At 36.2% G+C, this 19,414-nt stretch overlaps 2 protein-coding genes across 6 annotated transcripts in view; one reads left to right on the forward strand and one right to left on the reverse strand.

Annotated features, from left to right (window-relative positions):
• Nucleotides 1-15,076, reverse strand: LOC145668945 (uncharacterized). 2 transcript variants are annotated; one of them, XM_081737232.1, is made up of 5 exons: nt 14,921-15,076; nt 10,975-11,144; nt 9,257-9,407; nt 4,005-4,180; nt 1-645 (listed from the first exon to the last, which is right to left on the reverse strand). In XM_081737232.1, exons 2-5 carry the CDS (start codon nt 11,137-11,139, stop codon nt 430-432), a joined length of 708 nt encoding a protein of 235 aa, XP_081593358.1. In that variant the 5' UTR covers nt 11,140-11,144; nt 14,921-15,076; the 3' UTR covers nt 1-429. The 2 variants fall into 2 exon arrangements, with proteins under 2 accessions (XP_081593358.1, XP_081593359.1); XM_081737233.1 differs by having other exon boundaries at nt 10,975-11,141; nt 14,921-15,067.
• A 280-nt stretch (nt 15,077-15,356) lies between these two features.
• The window catches only part of Opa1 (Opa1 mitochondrial dynamin like GTPase), an 81,573-nt gene continuing 77,515 nt past the window's right edge, over nt 15,357-19,414 (forward strand). For 3 of the 4 annotated variants that reach the window (XM_081737230.1, XM_081737229.1, XM_081737231.1), the window contains exon 1: nt 15,357-15,565. In XM_081737230.1, the coding sequence (XP_081593356.1) occupies nt 15,537-15,565 (29 nt within the window). In that variant the 5' untranslated portion in view covers nt 15,357-15,536. The remainder of the gene's footprint in view (nt 15,566-19,414) is intronic. The other variant, XM_081737228.1, reaches the window with a different exon arrangement.

A 19,414-nucleotide genomic window follows, 5' to 3' on the forward strand; every position in this document is an offset into this window, starting at 1 on the left:
AAAGTTTTAAAAAGTTACAATATTTATTTGTACAAACAAATTTACAAGTTCAGTTAAGACGAAATACTGCAAAGTTAATTGTAAATTACCGAAATATTTCTTAACCCTATGGTAGTTCCATTAATGTGGAAATTCATTAAAATCTATTCAACATTCATACAAGAACGAAGCATACATGAACATAGAAAGTATCAAACATTTTCAGTAAAAATTATCATGGCTTAAGCGAATATTCTTCTCAGCATAATGTCTCAAGCTTCATTAACTTATACATAATATATTACATATTATAGGTAATTGTAAAAATATACACATTTAACCACTAGTTTTTGTCACAAATACACATTAATACTCATACTCTTACACTTAATATATGAAAGACCTCACGAAGAGCTTCACCAATCGCCACATCCAAACGTAGAAAGAACATCAGATCAACAGAGTGGAATCTTGATCCCACTGCACTGCTTGTTTCACTACAGAATTGTCAACCATGGGGCCATTTTCAGAATCCATCGCCGAAGAATATTTGAACCTTTCATCCTTCTGGAAGTCTCGCATGTGTTTTGCTCGCAACAATTGACGGGGGTAGCTTTCTCCTGTTCCTCGATTTGTATTGGTGATAGGAGCCAATGGGCTTCGTCCCTGAAAATAACAGTTCTTATATGATTTACTTCCATCATTTTCATTATCTAATATACATTTTTACCAAAGTTGTTTGTATATTAAAAGTTACAACCGAGCAACAACAATGCAATTCAAGATAGTGTATAAATAAAACTCACAGCACAGTGAACTTTTTGACTCTGGCCATATTACGTTCTCTATCCATCCGTAGAACAATCTAGATATAGCATAATGAAGTGTACGATTTTCCTTATAATAACTATTGGAGTTTTTCTGCAAACAACTGAGTTTTGATCCTACGCCGGTCCATCCTTAGATCTTTGAAGGAATAAAGAACTAAAAAAACTTACATAGATTTGTCTGACGTGCAGATAATTTCACAAAATAAATTTTCGTGGAGAATTCAGTCTTCCTATTTCCTTATTGAATATTGCCATACCTGTGTTAAGAGTTGAAAGTGCGTCTTCTACATTTTAAAAATATATCTAGAATCATGGTTCAACCATGACTCAGTTTCCCTTGTTCAAATTCAATCCCAGATTTTTAATTTGAATACAAAAGGACTTGACAACTAACTACTTCGTACTTCTGGATTCAAAGAAACATTTTGCTTCGTTAAATAAATTTAGTCAAGGGACAATTATCACAGAATTGGACTACAATTCTCGATGTGTTTTCGGAATGTATGAGGCATGCTTTCAGCTCTGTATCTGGCAAACCTGAATCCAGGTAATACGGCAACAGCACATAGGAAACAGGATGTAAAAAATTCCACCCGAATTTTACTTTAGTAAAATAACCTATATGTAGGATACATTTATATAAGTTTTCCTTTTAGCTTTTAGTTTAAGTTTCTCCTTTATTGTTTTAAAAATATATAGAGAACCTATGAAGATTTTTTTAAAATAGAGGAAGAAACGATAATTGTATGAATAATTCACCACTTGATTACTAATCATTATCGATGCATAACATAGATTAGGATAATACAACAATGAATGCATATTAACGCACAAATTTATATAAAAAAAAAAAGCGGAACGTAATAGCAATATAAGAACAAAGGCTACCGGGATCCAAAGTCCGAGTCTCTGAAGAAGGCGCTACGCAAGAGACAGATGATTAATGGGGGAAAGTGAATGTTTGTGAAATTATTATTTTTCTATTCTCCCACCGTGAACTGAAGCCGGAATCATGCAAACCAAGGAGACACGTTCTAGCCACTAGACCAGCGGGGAAGGGCTAAGTAGTTGAAAAACAGAGACAGAACATCTTGCCTGTTGGTTATAGAACCAGTGTTTCAACAAGGAAGTTATATATAGTTCTCCAGTATCTCAGAAACGTAAAAAGTAATTTTATCTACTAAATTTGAAGCTACCAAAGTGCTAAAGTTACCCAAGAAGAAAAATGAAGAGCAAACGAATTAAGCAGGTCAAGGAGTAATCCGGAGAATTACACGAGTAAGCAAACAATGAGGTTTGAAAAATATATAGTAGGAAAGTAACCACCCTTCACGCACCACACAGCAACAATATTCGCTCTTTACCTAGATCGGGACAAATTAAGCATAGTTGCTTTCTAAAAGTACTGGAAAGGTTTGTGTAATGCCTTCGGATCTAATCCTGATTGAAGGGAAAATCAACTTACACCTTCTCATGGAAGAAAGTGGGGAAACTCCCTAGGCGGTCAACATTAAGTAGGGACCGATTGGCTCTCGAGAAGAGTCAATCTCTACATGGTGCGAATAGTCTTCTCGGAGAGTGGATGAGCGCTTCTTTCCTTAGAAAAAAAGTCCTAAAAGACGAATGAACCATAAGGTGTTCAATGGTATGAAGATGTGGAAAAGAAATACTACCACATTATATGGCCCAGGAGAGAAGAAGAAGAAGAAACGCAATGATAGATTCTTTCTGAGATAAAAATATCCCTTCGTTTGGATCTCTGGGAAAATCAAAGAAGACTACGAATGGTGTCGCGATAGCAATGAGAGACGAAGTAATTAGTAATGGACCGTATAAAACATAATCAAGGTGGAATGCTGTAGTTACCACCTGATGTTTGTGAAACTAATTCAAAACCAGTGGATATTGTAATAACAAGTTCATATGCCACCAACTGACCATGGTGAAATGAAGTAATATATATCACGAAATTAGTGACATATTGCGTCAAGAGGGAAGCTGTAAGATCAACACCAAAGTAATAGGAGACTTCAACATATATTATACACACACACATTATTTTACTGTTTCATTAGTTTCACTGAATTTTCTAGTTTGAACTACTGCTTAAAACACACGAAGTTTTAAATAGTAAATAAAGATAATGTGTTTTTATGCCTTACAATAATATTTCAAGGCTCAATATTAAGTCGGATCATCAATGGACGATAATGCCTAATGTCAGATATGTTGTATTAACGTTAGAGCGTATAAATTAGGGAATTAACTGCTAAGACAAAACTGTTCTGATATATTGCTGGTTGTACTAAGACTAATAATTTCTACTATTGATGCGTTTACCCATGAATGTATAGTTTTAGTTACTTAGTAACTTACTGGTAATCATATAGTAGAGACCTCCCAGCAGTTCTATTTCATGCAACGACCATAAAGTTACATGGTAGTAAATGTATCAATCTACCTTTTCTGGATTTTCCCAACACAAATAAAGACAATATACAATCGTGAATAACAAAGTATGTCTATAAATAAACTTTAATAGGACAGATTCCTCGGCATAGGAAGCCAGTAACATCCTACTACAGTTATTTTTCAGATACACGTTTCAATGTGTCAATAAATTTTTGCACGTACATATATTCTTGGTTATTTAGCAACGCTACTGCTACTTGTGGAACCTGGCCCACCTTCCTACAGCTTATTGTGGTAAGGAAAGGATCCACAAGAAATCTATTCTGACTTTGGAGTAATTTAGAAAGACGCCGAAATGTCATACTCCCCATAGCAGAACATGCCGCGATCTGCGATGTGATCGCAGAAAATTTGCCGCGCCTGTGCAGAAAAATTACCAGAGAAAAAAAATATAGCCGACAGAAAAGTGTAAAAACATGCCTGCTACGTGTAGATGTCTTAAATGCACAGACGACTCACATAAATATAATTTGAACTATTTTTTACGTCGCGTAAAGCGCATTTTTAACAATCACAAGTGTTTCTTCTGCAGAAAATTTGAGATTTAAAAAAGCTCGTCGCAGAAAGACAAATTAAGTTCTGCTATCGGGGTCATACTTAATCCACCTCGTTGATGGACAGGCGACACGCATTTGAATAGGAACACTCAAAGCAGGTTAGTATTTCATGTGATAAGGTGCTTCTCTGAACATTGTATCTAATTTTAACCACCACTTGTCTTACCTTAACTGGGGAGAATGTCTTCTTAACTGGAGAAGGCGCCGACACCTTGATTTCAACGGCAGTTTTATTTTCTTTATCCTTCATATCAGGTTGATCCATAACATAAAACTTGTCTTCTTTCTTTTCTACTCCACGACAGACGTCTTCTGTATTATCTTCTTCCAAAACTTCATTATCTGAAAGGGGAAATTAATTTTTGTATCTTTTGGAATTCAATTAACATAATCTAATAATAGGCTATACCAGATTGCTTTGACCGATGGCTATCATGCTGTTTTGTGCACATAATAGCCTTTGTGTTTTGTTTCTGTAATATTCCCTTCTATATTGTTTGACTAACTTGTACTCTACCTTTAATTTTCTCCACTCTACAGATGACATCTGCAGCGAAACGAATGAAAATATCAGAAGATCTAAAAAGTATTGATTCTTTGGAGATCTAAATTGAAAATACATCTATTGTGATTTAAAAATAACATCATTTTGTTCGATGACCAGCTATTTTCATGGTAACAACATAAATCCTGTCGCTGCAGAACTTCCGTTGCTTCTGGTATATAAGTTTTCACAGGTCTCTTTTGAAACTTAACACCATTCAGGGAGTTCTGCAGAGACCGAAACAAATGAAAGTCTGAGGTTGCGAAGTTCAGGCTATACGGGGAATATATTAAAACGTTCCAACGAAGTTCTCTCAAATGCTGAAGGGTCGTATGCGATCTGGTGTTGTTAGCGTGGTATACGACATCCTTTCTGTTGACCAGCTCCGGGCGTTTCTTATGAATTGCTAGATGAACCCGAGCTCATTATCAATAGTATAGATCCGAATCTATCGTTCTGCTCGCCAGCAGCAACTCGTGCTGCACGACGCCAGGGAGTCTACTAAAATTTCGAAATGAAATTTCATGAATTTTGTGACCTTTTCTTTACCAAATATAACATTTCGTAACTTTCTCAAGAGCGAATTTGGCCGAATTTTCATGCATGCGACAGAAATTTGCTTTGCTTGTGATTTGGTAAAGTCTAAAGCCGACCATAGACATTTTTGGTGGTAAATTTTAACGTCTTATAGAATAAAATTTTCCAGTCTGTACTTATATTTGTACAGATATATATATATATATATATATATATATATATATATATATATAAAAGTAACCCAAAAGCTAAATTTCTTGACTTTCATGACCGATTTCTGATTTCATGACTTTTTTTTTGTGACTTTCGTGACCGATAGACACCCTGGATGCCCTTCCAATCCTGCAAAACATACAGGTAATCTTCCTGGACGTCAGCGAGGGCTTTCACACAGACTATGCTGCTTCTTCTCGCTTTGATAACCTTTTATGCACATCGTTGTTATGGATTATCCACTTTTATCACACGTAATCAACTGCTTCAGAAATGGCTAGAGTTCGATACGTTTCAGTAGACTCGCAGAGACAGAAATTCAATCGAGTAAATGCTTTGAGTCAGACCAAACGTCTTGCTTCATTTTGAAGTTAGTTTTCTCCAAATGGTTTTACACTGTTTGGTGATGGATGTAACGATGTCGTGACTGCTTACATGCAGGTCTTAACTTTTGAGAATATCATCCACTTTTGCAGTGATTGGTCGCTCTCTGCAAGAAGCATCTTGTACATTTAAATTTCCAGGACGAAAGTGACTGAACCATCTTTTAGATGTTGCTTTGCTTTGTCCATAGAAAGCACAAATTTCTTCACGGACCTGTGCAGCCTCTGCGTCTTTATCGAAATGAAATTGTAAAATGTAGTGGACTTTTGTGGGAAGTTCATCCATCTTTATGGCTCAATGCCTTGTGTCTGATAAGAATCCCAACGATTTTCTCTTTTCCTCACATCAGTAGTATGGGTCTGTATGGACCACTTTTTTTTTTTCCACAATATTTATACGAGGTGTTTCAAAACAACACCGACAACGTTTGGGAGGTGATTCCTGACACTAAGATAAGACAAAGTATGGACCAACCTGGATGCACAAATGCTTCTTTTCGGAGTTATAGGCTGTCGAAAACATGAAACAATGAACTTTAAACTTCCATAGCTCCAAAACTACGGGACTTACTGTAGTCGGGTGAAGACTTCACTTAGAAACTATTATAGAGGGTATCCAAGTATCCATGTTTCCATATTAGTGAGGGAGTTTGGCTACGAGCATATAATTTGAAGTACTCACAACTACGAGTTCGTCTATAAAAACTGTTGCGGAAGTACCGCAGGATTCTGAAACATGGATATTTGGATAGGGCACATACTAGTTCCTATAGTGTTGAAACCATGGACATTTAAAATTCATTTTTTCATGTTTTTGGCAGCCTGTATCTCCGAAAGGAAGCATTTGTACACCCAGGTTGGTCTATACTTTTTGTCTTATCTTGGTGCCAGGAATCGTCTCCCAAACGTTGTCGGTGTTGTTTTGAAACACCCTGTAATACAAAACTCGCCATTTAAAACAACATGTCAAATTCATGGCCAAAATAAAATAATCATATAAAACTTTATGACATAATCGTATGAAGCATCAACGACGTTTCATTAAAGTACATTATAACATTTATCCAGCAGAATACTATGTAAGTTGTTAGAGTGAACACTGTCCCACTATTTTGGACCACAATTTTTATAGATAACTCTTACTTAAACACTGTCCAAACCCCCATACCCAAAAGAACATATAAGTATATTCCCACGCAGCCACAGACAGCTGCTCCATCCAATAACTATGATTATGCTTAACAAAACAGTGCTCGGAACTTTTCGTGAGATTTCATCTTTCATCGATTGCCATAACCTATAGCATAAAAGCTTTGAAAACTCGTCTGCAGAATAGCGTTCCAGCCACCTCATACAATCGAGAGCGAATATGTAGAAAGAAACAAGTTATCCCTCTGCCTCGTTTGTTCTTTTCTCATTTTATTTCGCACACATATATTGGTACCAAACCTATATGTGATGTGTTTTGTCCGCATGTCCTGTTGCCGACAAAATTGAAATGATACGGTCAAGTCCAGTTGAAGCACTCATGGAACATTTTTATCCGAGCTAAGGGAAGATTCTTACACCACAAATAAATTTAGCGTGGAAAATTCATTCTCACATGCAGCGTTGCCAGTGTACTCGATAAAAATTATCATATTTACATCAAATATTATTGAGGTGGTAATTTTCACCCTCGTAATTTCAAAACGATTAACTGTAACTCTATAGCATATGGAACCCGGAGGTTCAATGTGGCGTTCACAAAAGCTCCCAGTGACTTCTGTCCTTAGCCAATTGGGTCCAGTTTCTTTCTGGGAGATCCATCTTTATATATATATAAGTTTTACGTCCCACGCTTATGCAGGTTAGGCTAAAAGAGACGGTGATGATTACAGATGAGTGAAATGAACAAAGTGGAAGGAAACGGGAGAACCCCGAGAAAACCCACGAGCACGGTGTTTGTCCACCACAAAGCCACACGGCGCGAGCTGGGATCGAACCAGGGACCCCAAGCACCGGAGGTGAACGCTCTACCACTGAGCCCATCTTAATATAGTCCTCCCATCTGAGCTTAGGTGCTCCTAATGGTCGCTTTCCGATTGGATTTCCAGTTAAAACTTGGAAGATGTTCCTACTTTGTTCCATTCTAGGTACAAGACCTGCTTACGTGAGCCTCCTGGACTTGATGACCCTAATAATGTTTGATAAACGGTATCAATTACGCAGTTCCTTGTTATGAAGTTTTCGTCATTCCCCATTCCTCTTCCTCTTGGGTCCGACTATTCGTATCAGGATTTTATTTTCAAATACTTTCAGTTTATGTTCTTTCCTCAGAATAGGCGACCATGTCTTGTAACCATACAGCACAACAGGCATGAATATTGTTTTGTATATTTTAAGCTCCAAATTCCTCGACAGAATTCACGACGATAAAACATTTTGAACTGAATAATAATACGAATTTCTTGCTTTTAGTCAACATTTAATTTCTTCATGGATATGGTTTGATCTGTTAATATTGATCCTAGACACTTAAAAGTATTATTTGACACTAAGTTTCAAAGCGATATATCTAAAAATAAAGATTACGGCTATGTTCGAATAAATATTAGGTACTGACAATATTGCACATACAAAATTCAAATAATGTCTCATTATCTCCGCCATTTATTAATATATTTCAAAAATTGAAACTAATTTCGAAAAGCTATTAAACACGTAAATTAAGCACTGCACTGATGATGGTTTATCGCTAAGGATAAAATTAAGAACTTAATTATTTTCATGATTTAAATAGGAATTTGAAAAATAAAAATACTAGCACAATGGTTGTAAAATAATTAGATTTTTACAAGTAATATTTTTTTCGAAAGCTTAATTTCTTCGTTATTTATTAACATATTTAAGAAATAGTTGAATTTTTTTGAAGATTTAAAGAAAGGATATTCTCCACGTTTGTTTAATAAACCTGAAAATCAATCCCGGGCGTCAATTTGCCATGGCAACTGGAAAAAGGAGTCTGACTCATAGATAATTTGAGTTGAGTTGACTTGACTTGACTTTGGGTTTAACGTCCCTTTCAGCAGTGAGGCTATATGAGACGGAACTTACTGATTAACGTAGAATCCGAACCACATGCGCTCCGCCGGAAATTGAATCCGTGTCTCCCATAGATAATTTAAGATCAAAATATGTAGACCTATGTATCAAACTGGATTTACATTATAAAAATTGTACTAACTAACCCTGTATGCATTCCTAGTATCTAAAATAGTTTCCAATAGTTCGAATATTTTAATTAGTATCCATTTTCAAGGACCAAATCCGAAATATCTTAAGTTATTTCAGCTACTAGGGATATAAAAAAGTGAGTACACACTATCTTGTAAAATGTGTTCCGTACGTTCTAATACTGATTGGATTTATAATAATCCATTGTATTAGTATTTTGAGAACTGACGCCAAATTTGAAGGAAATGTTTCGAGCACTGCCATACAGTATATGGATTCTATGAAAAAAGGGAGGTGAAGGCGAGGGCCAATTGATGAACGGTATTAGAACGGAGAACTCCCAAGCCACAATGAAGGACCGTTGTTTGTGAGGCTTCTCGACAGTAGTTACTGCTACTGGTAACAGACTGCTTTATGGTGATCATCTCTAAGAATTTTTGTGTTTATCAAAAACATTCCTCTAGATTGCAACAACCACAAGTGGACAACATTGTAATAATGGACACGTGCAGGAATAAGACTTACCAGACTCCATTGCATCAAGCAATTCTTGAATCAAATTTCCCTTCGAATGCAGCACTGGCTCCACTCGTTGTTTGCTGCAAGTTGGTGTATCATTTGCGTCGCATTGGATGCTGACTTGAGGTTGGGCACTTGGAGTTGGGGTTTCCTCCACCTAAATAAATAAAATAACGAGAATAATAAGCATCATGTGGAATATCATAGATGCTAGTCTTACACTTTTCTTATAAAATATTTAAAATACAGAATGTGTAATTAATACATAAATAAATAAAAAATCCTACCCTACCTTCACAGTTACGAACTGCAACAATTTATGACAAGTGTCATATATTATATTTACCACTGAATTGTGTTTGTATATATGTACAAATATACTAAACTCTGATCAAAATTAGAAATGAACTGACAGTTCAAAACCACGTGGAAATGTGTAAAGGGAAGCTACGTCACGAGCTATATACAGTCCTTTCAAATTGATTTTGTTTAGAAAAAATGAAATGCATAGTTTTTTTCTAGTGGTGGTGGTGATGGTGGGGAGGTACATATTTGGATATCGTGTCAGGTAGAAATTGTAAACTATGTACTCTTAGCAAAATATTACAAAGATTAATGCAATAAACAGGATGCTTTAAATATACCATTAAACAAGTTTACTCTGGGTTACAACAGTGGCAATTAGTGCAAGATTCGTAAAAATTTAGAACAGGTATCCAAATAATTGGACAAATCGACTCGAGTAAGACTAGTACCAGTTCGAAGACGGGTCAAGAAAAGGAACAAATATATTAATCTTTTGGACAAGTATTTGTTACAACAGCAATTGAATCAAGTGGTTCATGGGGCCGAAAGAAGTTTAATTTTATCAATGAAGTTGGCCAACATATATCGCTAAAATTTGGAGATACCCGAGCTAGAGTATTTCTCATACAACGTATTAGTATAGCGATTCAACGAGGAAATGTGTCAGCTATTTTGGGAACTTTGCCAACCGGAAAACAATTAGAAGACCTCTTCCTTTGGTAGGCAATTTATGAGCTGTTAGGGATAAAATTTTCGGCATTTCACACTAACAATAATAGTACGAAGATAATGATGAAAACTGTTAATAAAAATAAATTCGAATGTTGCAAATTTGAATAAAACCCTAAGTTATAACAATATGCAGGGCTTGAGAAATCTTGCTTGCAAGTACTTACCAGCCAAGAAATCTACTAGCCAGACCATTTTACAGTCACAGTGTTTATACAAGTAAACAAAAATAACTGTAACGCAGTAAACATATCAATACTTCTTTTGTTTATTGGCATGTCTTTTACAAATAATAGTAATAAAAAGTGTCATCTGCTATTTATTGTTGAATTTACGTTTTTGACTGATCGGACTTTACTCGCCAAATTTAAAAAAGTACTCGCCACTGGCGAGTGGATTTTTCAAGCCCTGACAATATGTGACTTAAATTTGAAGTACGTATTAAGCATCTAATTTGAAATTCACGTCTTGTACAGGCGGATGGAAGAAAGTGAAAGAAAAAAAAAATTGATCGGCTCTGGGAAAAGTGAGCATAACCTTTCACTTTCTGTTTATAAGTTGTTCTTGGATTGAATTTCTATAACGTGTCTGATAAAGGAGATTTTACATTGTTGAAAAATCTACACATGTATCATTAATACATTTGGTGCTTGTTACTATTGCTTTATTTATACATGCGAAAACCTTACCTGAATAGGTGTGCGAGCAATCTCTGTTGATGGAGATCTTGGATCGAGACTCAAAACACGATGTTTGGGCGTGTGAAGTGCATCGGGCTTCGGTCTTGATTGCTGTGTAGGTGGTGCTGCAGCTTCCAAAATATCGTTGAAAGCCTGACTGGTAAAATTACCCATCTCTACTAATAAAGAAATTATAGGTTTATTATCAGTTCAATATAGAATTTCTTCTACCACAAACGGTCACTTAATATATCAATGAAGATTATCAAACTAGAAAGACGAATATTGAGTGGAGATGGAAGGAAAGTGGGTAATGATATTTGGAAGAAGATAATCAACGAGATGCAGCTACACAGACAATGCTAGTCTTCTGAAAGAATGTGTGCTGAGGAAGGCAATAACCTCTTGTTGAAACGTCATAACCAGGGCCCGGATTTTGTTGACAAGTCAACTTTTTTCTGTTACGCATAGGACAAGGCAAGTTCAAATAAAAACGTTATCCATCAACTCTAGGTTCTAAAAATATAGTTTTTTAGGGTCAACTTTTGGTCACTTTTTGCTGTTTTGAAATTTCAGGTCATTTTTTAATATTTTAAGGTAACTTTTAGGTCACTTATGGTCTTTTTATTCTTTTTTTTTCTACATAAGGAAATCTTTAAATGAACACGGTTTACGGATGTGGAAAAGACGAAGTTGAATAATCTCTTTTCTTACTTCCTGACTATTGGGATGGAAAAACTGCATTCTTAACAAGCTAATGAAAACTAAGCTGTAGCTGCTTAACGAAAGGTGGGGGTTGATAGGTGGCCAAACAGATAGTTTTGGGTTGTTAACCACAAAGGATGTGATCACGTGAATAACTAAAAATGGATTAGAAAGCGTACAAGGGTTTTAAACAGGCTTTTATCTATTATTTTTCATGTAGTCTAAACTTGCTAAGTTTTATTGTTGCTAAGTGTGCTTCCTAAAACTCGGGAGTGAATTGACACTTTCAATACTTACAATGCCATACAATGGACTGATCAATAGAAATAAATGATCAATGGACTGCAACTAACTGAAACAAAACTTTTTGAATATGAGTGAGAAATGTTAATTAAAAATCCAATGGATATTAAAAAATGTCAATGTTTAATGAAATAAAAGTTTGAGAAAACGTCAGTTTTAAGGTCAATTTTTGTTATTTTTAGGGTCATTTTACAGGAATTTTAGTGTCATTTTATAGGTCACTTCTTAAATTTTTTTTAGGTCAACAAGATCCGGGCCCTGGTCATAACTAATAATTCTGAGTTCTTTTGGGTAAGTACTTTTAATACAAAATGTCCAAACATAGTACTATCGATTTCGAGTAGGCTATCATGGTTCATATTGTACGAAAAAATAAAATTTTGGATAAAGAAATTTCTCCCCTTTGGTTCAAAAGTAACTGAGAAATAACATTTTCTGAACTTGAGAGGTGGGTAGGGAAGTTGATTTATTTCTAAGTATATGAAAATGAACTGTGCACTTAAAGTAACAATACCAATAAACAACACTCAAACTTTTATTCTTCCATTGTTGCTAAGTGAAGAAGGAAATGTTGCTATGCTACAACAATAAGCATGGGTCCATGGAAAGAACTCACCTTGCATGTTGTTGTTACGACTCCACAATGTGTTATATTTTGGATGGATATGAACACACTACCGCAAACTGGAATCAATTATTTACATTATTGATATTTTTGGTCCTGTAAAAGGAAAAATTCCCGAGTATTTAGTGGGAAGTGAATGTTTCATAGTAAGTCCAATCTTTCTACGAAAACTACGTTACCGGTAACTATTTGTAAGTGAATGGACGAAGTTTGAATTACCAAGTGTTAAAACCTTTCTACTTGTTACCGACTTCTTTTCCTTTATTACAGGGCCAAAAAGAACAATAATGTAAATAATAATTACAGCTGTAGATAGTATTATCATGCCTCCAATACGCTTAATATACAATAATGTAAATTTATTCCAGTCTGCAGTAGGAGTGTTCGTGTCCATGGACCCAGCGCGGACCGAAATATAGAACATTACGGGGTTTTTAAGAAAAACGCAACAGCAACGGATGAACCTTGAGTCCTTTTAATGTTAAATATGCATATCCCACAGCATCTACCACTTATTACGCGTGCGTTCGTCCCAAGGCCAGGCTTGAAATGCTGTAACCATCCTATATCTTTGAACGCAAAGCAAGGAAAACTAATTTCGTTACAGCATTATACCCTCTACACACCACGAAATGAATGAATTTAAAAAATCCCGCCCTTTACATTTTATTACTGTGATTAATTGTATGATTATTTTTAGGATTTTCACTGTTCTAACTTACCGAAACCTCTACTCGAACTACTGTCCTTCCGCAGTTATTGAGAACAGATATAGTTATACTTCAATTGTTCTGAATAATTGATTAGGACATAATACCATACTGTTTTGCCATTAAGAAAATCGTTAAAAACATGTACCGGTCAAGTTTACATACACAAATTTGCAAAATTTAGAGGTAAAACCCAATATATTCCACGGAAAGGCGTGTTTATAAGGAACAAATTTCTATAGGCGACAGAATTAAATATTAACTAATACAGTTGCATTTTTGGTTTACAAATGCAAAAAATATTACAAGTGCTTTACGACTGTTAAAATAAATGAGCATATACGAAAATTACTATTGGATACTATTTTATTTGGATATGCTCGCGTAGTATTTCTGCACAATGTAGTACAAAAGCTTTATTTCATGTTTACTAGTATAGCGTCCTAGCGTGAAACTATTACAAGTGCTATTGGAATTAGTATAATTGAAGGTTAATGTTCCGTTAAAGGAGTCCAGTGTCTTCCACACCACTTCTTTCTATTGATTTTCGTGTGATTACATAATATAACGTTATATTAGTTTATATTAGGTCACGTTAGGTTAGGTTAGGTTAGCTTAGCTTAAGGGGGTCCAGTGTAGTTTTGACCCCCTTAACGGAACATGGACCCGATTGAGAATCCACGTGTTTTCACTACCTTTGATTACGTGTATTCAAACCAGCTTCACTCTGCCATGACTCGGTTACATAGCATTCGTGATTTTTAGCGGCCACCTAGCGCAGATCGGCTTGAGTTTTTGCTCTGTAGTTTTTATGTCAAACCTCTGGACGCTATATTTATCCGCGAATCGTAAACAATTGTAAGTTTACAATTCTCACGGTCGGTGGCTCCCGTGAACTTAATCTGTCTTAACTGGGGTAACGTCATGTTGCCCGGCGCAATTCTTTTGGAGAACAAAACGATAATCACTGAAGAAATTATAGGCTTAATATTTCAATACTTATTTTCAGTGGTGAGCTGGAAAAAAAAACTGATAAGACAAACTCAAAAAACTAACTGAATTTTCTGAGATGATGAGAATTGTTTCTACATAATTACCTATAATTTACCGAGAACCAAATTTAAATCAGATAATTTATTCTCAAACTACACAGAACAGAACATGGACAATGAAGGATGTTTCAATATACGACACTTTCGCTGGCGACTGCACACGACGTTTGCGTTAATATGAATATTGAAAACTCTTTTAAAAAATAAATTAATTTTATCTTTATATCGAAACATGTTGCAACGATTTGTACGTATGAACACGTCCAATAATGATTAGGAGATAGATTTACCTTTGATGTAAATCAATTGTACGTGAATATTAAATAGATACACACTAAAGTTTACATGTATTAAACTCGATAATAAATAGTAATTATTACTATTACTTACACCAGTGACTAATTTAACATAAATTTAACTTGAAATTTTCAAACTTGGTGCAACAGGAACTAGAACATTATCTAAAGAGTAAATACTTAAACAAATAACCATTACGTACAAAATGAAATTTAAAGAATTTTGTTGGATTCTATTAAATGACTATATGTAATTCTCCTTACCTACAGCTTTTCTTCCGATTCAAAACCCCAGCTGAATCACAGTATTTCTTCTATAACTACTTCAAATAGATATCTTACTTTATCTAGCCAATAACTTCACACATTACTCATTCAATGTAACGCGTGTTGTTATTGGTTAGATGCTAATGCTCAAGTATGAGAATATCATATGAGAAGTTTTTTTTTTTTTTTTCTTTCTTGTCGGGATCGCTTTTAACGGCATTCTCACCGCAACGCAAAATTGCGAGTTAGGTGTGGGATCAGCTCCTCCCTTATCGCTAATTTCGTATGTTAGGATTTATAAATAAATTTCCTTCATTGCGTTCTTATCTCGTAATTGCAGGCGGCAACACATTGCAAAATTTTCGTTTAATTTGCAATAATTGGCGTAGTAGTAATAATTTAGTAAATTGCAATTTTCGCGTTGTGTGGCGGAATGAGACCAAATTTTAAGGAGGTTAAGGAGAAGGAATGAAATAGTTGGAAATATTCTGTGGACATGGGGTTGTGCCGTCTGCAGAGCGTAAAGCAGCCGCTTTAATAAAAGTTCTTTAAATATCGTGAAGGAAATTTTAATTTTTGTTATTGGTATTATGGTAGAAAGAATTTTAGCAAAATGGAACACGTTTTGAGAGGAAGATTTGGGTAAGCTATTCCATTAGCTAATATAAGGTTTCGTAAATGCTCTCTTAAACGGAGAGATAGCCGCATGAAAGAATACTGTGTTTTTACAGTTAGTATTAATACTAAGTTGGTGCCTTTGTACTGCTTTTTATACAATGTAAATAGGAGTGTTGAGTATTGTATTTCTGAAACCATTAGTTGTAGATCTCTCTTCCCTCACAGTGCAAGGGCGTAACGAAATGTCTTGAGGTTAAGTGGCGGAGAGTAGGTCCAAAAATACGCAACGGTAAACTTTACAATACACGCTTGTGCTGCATATCGATAAGTAGGACCGCTTGAAAAGGATATAATAGAGTGAGATAGGTCAGGGTAGAGAGGAAGGTTCTAGAATGCTGGTCAGCGCAAATAGGTAAGGGTGTACTCAGGTTGGTACTCAGATTGGTTATTTTCTTTATCAAAGCTTAATATTTAACTCAAATCTTAATGCCGAGCGAGGAAGCCAGGTTGATTACTTTCTTTGTTAAAATTCAATGGGAATGAAGACCAGTGTTCTAGAACCTTGCCGTCCTCATCGTATATGATTTTATACGATATCATGGCTTTTTTCTTTCTTTCTTTCTTTCTTTTTTTTTTTGCACTATCTTTGTTTATTCGAATACCTTTTCTTCCTAATGCGCGTGCTCCATGCAAACGCGCTACGGTGCGGGCCTCCGTGCTGCTCTCTTGCTCTGACTCTCGTAGATAGTTCACGATTTTAGTGACCATATATCACAATTTGTGTGTTTGAATGGCATTTAGAATCTCCTTCAAATCTACTGACAGCTTGAGAGCCGGTACGGTGACTTATTATGAGCTATTATGTGACATCTTTATGCTTACACCCACCGTCACTCGCGCCTCGTCTGCACACCCTCTCGCTACCACTCAGGCCGCCCTGCTGCGCTTTACTCCAGACTCGGTTCGAGGCCACCTAGCACAAGTTGGTTCGTGTTTAATGCACTGTAGTTTTTATTTAATGCGTCCACGCTGTCTTTGTATTAGGACGCAAGATTTCAAAGTCAGATGCACATGCCAATCCAAAAATGATGGTTGCCAGTATTTCACGTTCAAGTTATAAGAGCCCCCGACGGCCGTTGGTTTGACAAACAAAGAAATTACATCAGGGCATAAAATTTCAAAACCTGACAATTAGATTCAGGATGATCAATTTTGAAGTAGACAATTCATATGCATATTACAAAAATATCTGACCATAAGGCTTCACGTTTGTGTAACGCTCACTGCACTGAAGTACCAGTTGCCGATTGCAGTAATAACAGTATCTCGTGCAAATACCTATTTTTTATATTTTATGTATTTTGTTATTTATTTATTTTTTATTTCTGACGTGATGTGATTGGTTGATCTATTCTAGGCACTGTTCTGTCTCCCCAGCTGTTCTAGCTTCAAACAGCGGTAGGAACGATCTTTCGTGTTGACGTGGCAGGAGGCAAACTATTTCGATTGAGGATGGGAAAATAGGGGGCGAATTACAACTTGTGAAGTAATTCACTTTCATGGTTCGTTGTGAAGACTTCACATTCCGTATTTTCTCTCACTCAGTGACAATTACTGTCGTGCGAATCACGAACTGCGCAGCCCTGTATGTTTAGACAGAAACAGATTCCTACCGAACACTGGTCGCTAGCTCTAAATTTCCAGTCGCCAATGGCGACCTGAATTTTTGCGCCTTGTTTTATACTCATGACTACATCACATTTACGCAGACACGATAAATGGCATTACTTTCAAATATGAATAAACCGTGTTATTATTAAATGGTGAACCAATGTTTTTTGTACATATCCAACGTCACTAACGCACCTTTTCTATACGGACATCCCAGCTTCGCCGTACCCAGACGTGGATTAGTTGCATGTAGTGACAACCTAGTACTGGTGTGTGGTTTTTCGCACTAGGCACATTTGCAAAGCGATGCTACTTTCTACAGGGAGAAAATGTTATCTTGTGTTGGTTATCAATGTGAAATACCGTAGATCACAGCTACGTGATATATGTGCAAGTGAAACCCCACCACAGTTGGGAGTATCTGCCATGGTCACTCGCGAGAAAAATTATGTTCACTGAACAAATCGCACATTTTTCCCCTATTATTTTGTGTATCAAAAATTTCGTAGTCATTGTTGAGATCGATTTGAATTGATTTCTTGCCTTTTTTCTATTGAACTATGGGAAGAAGTGTTTTTTTTTTTTTTTTTTTTTTCGGTGATTCTTCCTCTATAAACTGCTAATCCAAATTTATCTATTCCATGTCCTTTTCCGTCAGTGGTCGCTTCATCGTACATAGGTCTAACACTACTGCCAATGCCATTGGTAAGAAGTACTCATGCTTCAATACATTTCTAATTGTGTATACTAATTTGAGGAAGCTTTTTATATTAATTTGAGGAGGATGAGTCCAGTGTAACTGTTTGTGAATGTATTCGTCCATGGGTCACGAGAAAGTTGACCTCAAATATTGCATATATACATAGTGACTTTAATTTATATATATAAGTCGCCATGTTTGTGACCTCATACCTCTTGAACCACCCGACCAATGTAGATAAAATTTTCAACATAGATTAGACTCAGTTTTTATCAATTGTTTTTATCAATTTCACTCTGACAGTTCAACTTAGGGGAAGGGAAGATATTTAAAAATGATCGAAAATGACCGATATTACTGCCGATTTTCGGAGTCACTGAGATAAACGATGGCACTTCCGCTGTTCTTTAAATCCAATTTCAGCCCCGTAACTTGGGCAAGGAGGGATATATATATATATATATGATCGAAAATTACTGATATTAGTGTCGAATCCATAATTTTCGGGGCCGCTGAGACGACCAGTAACACTTCCGATGCAGTTTAAATTCAAATTCACCACTTTATGTCCAAAATGAAACTTATTATCCCCGTGCGAAGAACGGGTACTCTGCTAGTAAATAAATATAAATATCCCAAATTTCCAAGAAATATCCCATGAATGAATATGTTTGGAAATGGTTTCATTTTATTCAGCCGTCTCAAATTAATATAAAATGTGCAATTGCAAATGTATCAAAGTGTGGGTACTTCTTACCAATGGCATTAGTGTTAATTCTTTTGTGGAGATCAGAGCCCTGCGCGTGCCGGGCGCGCCCGTTTGGCCTGGCAGATTACCCGGCCCGCCCTGGCCCGTTTCAAGTATATCAAACTGGCCGGGCACGTGTATTTCCGGGCCGGACCCTGTGAGAGACGGCACGGAAACTAATGTTGTCAGCCTATCTTAATCGTAATGTGTTTGGGAAACTGGCTCTTTATTCAAGACTGTAAAGTACTTTACTACTACGACCACTGCTATTACTACTACAACTGCTACGATTTCGCGTCAGAGTTGTTGATATGTCTGGTAGTACAGAATTTACCTTCTAAGTACAGAAAAAAATTGGAGAAATGCTAGTTATTATGGCCGGTATGCGTAGAATGTGAGCGGATGCTTGTTATACGATGGACAACGGTTACTCAGTAGGTAAAGCACTCACATTTGGTGCTAGAGGTCGTCGGATCGATCCCTGCTCGCGCTATGCGAGCTTTGTGGTGGACAAACAGAGTGTGTGACAGTTTTCGGGGTGGTCCCGTTTCCTCTCACTTTTCATTCCACCAATTTATCCTATCATCATCAATACGGCCTGAGCCGTAGTTACCTAAAGAACGTATGATAAAGTCAAGTTCGTGACCTACTAAGTAGAATTTGGAACGCTACCATTAGACAAGGGGACGAAACCGTGAACTGGCGTGTTCATAAGATCAGCACAATTTGTAGTAATGTTCAGTTAGCAAGGCAG

Source organism: Thermobia domestica, chromosome 13, assembly GCF_964235325.1.
Source record: "Thermobia domestica chromosome 13, izTheDome1.hap1.1, whole genome shotgun sequence".
NCBI classification, from domain to species: Eukaryota; Metazoa; Arthropoda; class Insecta; order Zygentoma; family Lepismatidae; genus Thermobia; species Thermobia domestica.

What these genes read in the sequence shown, in the direction of transcription:
- LOC145668945 (XM_081737232.1), bottom strand. Translation starts at nt 11,139, where the DNA reads ATGGGTAATTTTACCAGTCAGGCTTTCAACGATATTTTGGAAGCTGCA. An exon ending in GCTTGATGCAATGGAGTCTG is followed by an intron (nt 4,181 to 9,256) that starts GTAAGTCTTATT and finishes TTCCCCTTTCAG; the next exon opens with ATAATGAAGTTTTGGAAGAA. An exon ending in AGACATTCTCCCCAGTTAAG is followed by an intron (nt 646 to 4,004) that starts GTAAGACAAGTG and finishes TGTTATTTTCAG; the next exon opens with GGACGAAGCCCATTGGCTCC.